This window comes from Camelina sativa, chromosome 9 (genome assembly GCF_000633955.1).
Source record: "Camelina sativa cultivar DH55 chromosome 9, Cs, whole genome shotgun sequence".
Taxonomy (NCBI): domain Eukaryota; kingdom Viridiplantae; phylum Streptophyta; class Magnoliopsida; order Brassicales; family Brassicaceae; genus Camelina; species Camelina sativa.
The window spans coordinates 19,433,134-19,439,342 of NC_025693.1; the positions used below are offsets into that span (position 1 = coordinate 19,433,134).

Below are 6,209 nucleotides of genomic sequence, written 5' to 3' on the forward strand. Positions count from 1 at the left end.
AGAGCTGCCGAGGATCGACGATAGTCAACCGAAGTTGTTAAAAGTCTTCCCCACCAAAAATCACTTAAGTCAAGGAAGTTAGTGGGATTAAAATTTTAATCAAGAAGACTTAATGGAGTTAGTGGGATGAATATTTAATTCAAAGAAGATTAGTGGAGCATTAGTGGGAGGATTAAAGAAATCAAAGGAGTTAGTGGGATTCAAGGTGGCTAAGCGTTATGCCTCCAAGTGTTAAGCGACTCACTAATACACTCTAATGAAGAGAGTGCATGCGACTCTCATTGGTCGACTCCACCGCCCAAATCCTCTATAAATAGCTTAGCTTTCCTCTCATTTTCTCACAAAGAAAGAAGGGGTAAGTTGAGAAAATTGAGGAGAAAGTGAGCGAGAGAGAGAAGAAAGAAGAAGAGAGTTTTCGCGAGAGGGAAGAAGAGAAAGGAGAGAGGGTTTTGTGAAGAGAAAGAAGAGAAGACGCAAGACTAGGACTATCGACCAACGACCATCAACGTTAGATCGATAAGGAAATCGATTCTAACCGAAGGAGAGATCCGAGTTGCCGCGAGAGGAGCTTCATCAAAGGAGATCATTCGTCGACGGTTTACTGTGAGTTCAGGCACATATTTGCATCGGCATAGATGAAGAGTTAAAAACTTCCATCTAGTGCGCGGTTTTGCATGTTGCATGTAGATGCATTTACTTGAAGTTCTTTTATGTTTTCTTGTTTAAATGCATGCGCGTTGAGGTTGTGCTAGTTGCTAGATCGAGAGGATCTAGTAACAAAGGCGAGTTTTGGTTGAGATACTTGTAAAATTATAGGTTAAACTTCGGTGAGATCTTAAGGCGCTGTAGTCTTCAAGAAATTCCGGCTAAGTGTTTTAAGATTTGGTATGGCTATCCTTCCCATTCCGTGCCACATGCAGCCGCGACATGTAACCTATGTTCGTGTGTGTGCAGGGTTGGTCACGAAGAGCTCGGAGGTTACTGAGCTCGCTACCCTGGCCGAGGCTATTTTACACGACGGTGTAGTTTTGGCTGATATCCAAACGACTGCCTTTGTGGTTGCGTTTTGGAGAATTCATGAGGGGTTGGGGAAGAGGAATGCATACCGGGCCCAAATAAATTAAACTTGTTAAAAACTGTTGTTTTATTTCAAGTTATGTTATTGCATGTTATTGCATGTTGTTGCATGTTGTTGCATGTTGTTGATTGTGGTTGCATGTAGTTGCTATTCATGGTAGAGTGATTTTGTTAGCTTTTTAGCTTCCGCATGTCATCTCTGCTGGTTGTTGAGTTGTTTTGCTTGCTTGAATGTTAATCGCTTGCTTGTTAATTGCTTATGCCTGCATGTTGTTTATCTATGCTTGCATGTTGCTTATTTATGTTCGCATGTTGTTGTATTTGCGTGCATGTTGATTGTTAATGGGGAATTGGGGTTGGGATTTATTTCTCTGCAGGAACCCTGAGCTCACTATGTAATCTTAGATTATTTATGATAATATTGTTGTTCTGCAGGTAACCCTAGAGGGAACTAGAGGGCGTGGTGAACGATAGGACTCTGGAGTAGTTTTCTTTTTGGTGTCTATTGTAAAATTCAAAGTAGGTTATTTGCGAACCAAACTTTGGCATTAAGCCTTGTGAGCTTTTATGTGTAATCAGTTGTAGTAACTCTTTTAAAGTTTTATTGAATCGGATTTTCTTTTAAATCGAGCGAGTCGTACTGATATAGACTTAGTCCGAGTCGGCTCAACGCACGGCGTGACTGATTGTCGTAAATTCAAAGGAGACCCGAATGTCATATTAGCAGACGCTTGGATAAAAGTCCTGGAAAGTAATTTTGAGTTGACAAGGTGCCCAGAGAAGTTTAGGAGACCAGTAGCGGTTAATTTCTTGGAAGAAGATGCTCGTGCATGGTGGGATACCATAGTTTCGCGATATCGATTTCAGATGATAACATGGGGAATCTTTAAGAAAGAGTTCGAGCTGAAGTACTTTCCACTAGAGTCACGCGACCGATTGGAAAGCCAGTTTTTGCAACTAGAACAAGGTGAAATGACTGTTCGAGCATATTGGAGAATTTTTACAAGACTTCGGAGGTACCTGTATCAAGGAAATGATGACGAGTTAGCAATGGCCCGAAGATTCTTCAACGGACTCAGGCTAGATATTAGAGGAAGGTTGCACGCTGTGACTTATCGCAGTGTCGAGGAAGTAGAAGAGAGAGCGGTAAGTGTTGAGGAAGCTATCGAAAAAGAGAAAGAGATTGCAGCTCGGGATAAAAAGAAGGAACCCGTCCAGCAGACTAAGATTGTGAACACCCGAAAGGTGAATCAAGTAGCATGACGGAATTGGGGCGTAGGCCGCGGGAAGGTTAAGATGAACGTTAGCCAAGGTGGTAGTAAGGTGAGCAACATGGATCCGAGGGGATGCTATGTGTGTGGACAAGTTGGACACTTCGCTCGAGCTTGTCCGACTATCGAAGAAACGAAGAGTAGTAACTTGTCAACCGTCACATGTTTCTACTGTGGCGAGTTAGGACACTATGCGAACTCATGTCCGTCAAAGCCGGCCAAACCGAACGCCCAAACTGTGAACCGTGCCCAGACAGCAAACCAAGTGAAGGAACCCCCAGCGAAGAAGCAAGCAACCCCAGCAAATGTTTTTGTTTTAGGAGTAGAGCCACCCAAACCTTCGCAGGCCACGAAAGGCCCTATAACATGTTTGATTGGGTTCTAACTCTCTTGTGATTGTTAGTGATTGTTTGTGTGTTTGCGTGCTTAGTTTTAGCATTGCATTTTGTTATATTTGCTTTGCGTTTAGGAACATTACTTGTTGGTGGTAACCCAACACATGTACTGTTCGATTCGGGAGCGTCCAATAGTTTTGTGACTCCTGAAGTGGTTGACAAGTTTAGAGACTTGTGTGAGGAGGAAGAGGTGAACATCAACGTCTACACTGCTGGTAATCAACCACCGCTGAAGACAAGAAGATGGGTCAAGGAAGTGTCGATAGTCTTGCAAGAAACGAACCTCTCGGTAAATCCTTTGGTGATGCCATTGGATAGGTTCGACGCTATTTTGGGAATGGATTAGTTATCGGAACACCAAGCCCATATAGACTGCAGCTGGAGCAGAGTTATATTTGAAAATGGAGGAAGGACCCCTCTAGTTTTCAACAGGATCAGCCCGAGTAAAACGGCATATTTCGCATCGGCAGCAAGGATTGGAAGATCGAGTGAGGAGGATGAAGTCTATTTAGTCACTCTGACCGCCATGGGAGGAGATGACAAGGAAGGCATGGAAGTTGAAGACATTGCCATAGTCAAGGGCTTTGAGGACGTGTTTAGGCCGTTGGAAGGATTGCCTCCACCAAGGAGCCATCCTTTTACCATAAATTTGGAGCCCGGAGCTACCCCAATTTCTAAGGCAACGTATCGCATGGCACCAGCCGAGTTGGCTGAACTCAAGACTCAGTTAGAGGACTTGTTGGAGAAGGGTTTTATACGACCAAGTTCGTCACCATGGGGAGCCCCAGTGTTGTTCGTCAAGAAGAAGGACGGAAGCATGCGGTTATGTATTGATTACCAAGGTATCAATAACATAACTATAAAGGATAAGTATCCTTTGCCAAGGATCGATGAGCTGTTAGACCAGCTAAGAGGAGCAAGTTGGTTTTCAAAGATTGATATAGCCTCCGGCTATCATCAAATCTCAATTGCGGAACAAGATGTGATGAAGACGGCATTTCAAACGAGATATGGCCAGTACGAGTTCGTGGTAATGCCGTTTGGACTTACCAATGCACCGGCGGCATTCATGCGATTGATGAATGAAGTTTTCCACGACTACCTGGATCAATTCGTGATAATATTCATCGATGACATTCTGATATATTCGCGTAGTGCGGAGGAGCACGCGGAGCATTTGAAGAAGGTTTTGGAGAGACTAAGGGAGATGAGGCTGTTTGCTAAGTTCAGCAAATGTAAGTTTTGGCAAAGGGAAATTGGATTTCTAGGACACCGAGTTTCGGAGCAAGGTATGTCCGCCGACCCAGAAAAGATCGCCGCAATACAGGATTGGCCGAAGCCAACGACCGCGTCGGAAGTAAGGAGTTTCTTAGGCCTTGCAGGCTATTATCGGAAGTTCGTAAAGAGGTTTTCGTCCATCGCGAAACCATTGACACGACTTACAGGGAAAGGAGTACCTTTTATATGGAGCGAGGAGGTAGAAGAAGCTTTCAGGAAGTTAAAGGGAGCGCTGACATCGGCCCCAGTGTTAGCCCTACCCGAGCCAAACAAACCATATTCTGTGTTTACAGACGCGTCAAGAGTTGGAGTTGGATGTGTGTTGATGCAAGGTGATAGGGTGATTGCTTATGCCTCTAGACAGCTAAGGAAGCATGAGGAGAACTACCCCACACATGATCTGGAGATGGCAGCCGTGGTGTTTGCATTGAAGATATGGAGATCATATTTGTATGGAGAAGCTGTTCAGGTATTTACAGACCACCAAAGTCTTAAGAACTTGTTCACGCAACCAGACCTTAATTTGCGTTAGAGGAGATGGATGGAATTCGTATCCGACTACGATTTAAAGATTCAGTATCACCCAGGCAAAGGGAATGTAGTAGTAGATGCGCTAAGCGGAAGAAGAGCTCAAGTTGATGTCGAGAAGGACGTGGAGTCTTTAGCTGAAGAATTGAAGAAGGTAAGGCTTTTAGCCTTAGAAGGAGAATCTAGTGAGCCGTTGGGTTTACAAGCCGTAAACCAAGCGAGCCTGTTACACCGAATTCGTGAAGAACAACCCAAAGACGAGAACCTAAAGAAGATCATCGAGGAGTTGAAGAGTTCAGAAGGACCAAATGCTAGTGGTTATCATCTAGCTGATGATGACACTTTACTTCTCAATGGGAGAATAACTGTACCTGACCGGAACGGACTATGAGAGGAGATATTAGGAGCCGCCCATAGCTCAGCATTGAGTATAAACCCGGGGAGCACCAAGATGTATAAAGATGTGCGTAGATACTATCATTGGCCTGGATTGAAGAGAGCAGTGGCGAGATGGGTAAGCCAATGTGATTCATGTCAACGAATCAAGGTAGAGCATCAAGTGCCAGCAGGATTGCTTCGCAACTTGCCCATACCGACTTGGAAATGGGACTCTATCTCTATGGATTTTATTACCGGACTACCAATAAGAAAAGGGAGAACCAATAATGCAGTATGGGTAGTGGTTGATCGTTTAACCAAGGTAGCCCATTTGGTTCCAGTGAAGAGTACGGCCCAAGCACCCGTGTTGGCTGAGAAGTACGTAGACGAAATTTTGAAGCTTCATGGAGTGCCAGCGAATATCGTTTCTGATCGTGATCCCAAGTCCGCATCATTATTTTGGCAAGATTTGCAGAGAGCGTTGGGAACAGATGTTCATATGAGCACCTCATTTCACCCAGAGACTGATGGGCAGACGGAGATAACTATTCGAACCATAGAGGACATGATCCGACTATGTGCGCTAGAATGGTCATTAGATTGGGAGAAGAATTTGCTATTGGTGGAGTTCGCGTATAACAATAGTTATCACTCGAGTACCGGTATGTCGCCATTTGAAGCCATGTATGGAAGGCCGTGCAGAACACCTTTATGTTGGACGGAAGTTGGAGAGAGGACAAGTTTCAATCACAAGATGATTGATGAGACAGCAGAGAAAATCAAGTTTATTCGTGAGAGCATGAAGAAAGCTCAGGACCACCAGAAGAAGTACGCAGACCGTAAGAGGCGAGAAGTGGAGTTCGAAGTTGGAGACATGGTGTATTTGAAGGTTGCACCACAAAAGGGAAATGATCATTTTGGCAAAGTGGGAAAGCTTGCGGTAAGGTTTATTGGACCGTACCGGATTGAGAAGAGAGTTGGCGAGGTAGCCTATCGTTTATCAATGCCCGAGGTTATGCGATTGCATAAAGTCTTCCACGTTTCATAACTACGGAAGCATGTGCCAGATCCTAGAATGATTGTGCCAGAGCCTATCGAGGAGTTGGAGTCAAACCTAACCTACCCCGAAAGACCGTTTGGAATAGGGCAAAGGAGAACCCGGAAGTTGAAGAACAGAAGTATTCCTCAAATCCAAGTGTTCTAGGGAAAGCAGAACCATAAGGTCACCACATGGGAAGATGAGGAAAGGATTCGTGCCAAGTATCCTCAGTTGTTTGTTGAA

General features: G+C 44.5%; 1 protein-coding gene across 1 annotated transcript; it reads left to right on the forward strand.

Annotated features, from left to right (window-relative positions):
- Positions 2,374-3,089, forward strand: LOC109126449. The gene is made up of 2 exons (XM_019230000.1): positions 2,374-2,716; positions 2,785-3,089. The coding sequence occupies exons 1-2, from the start codon at positions 2,374-2,376 to the stop codon at positions 3,087-3,089; spliced, it is 648 nt and encodes a 215-aa protein (XP_019085545.1).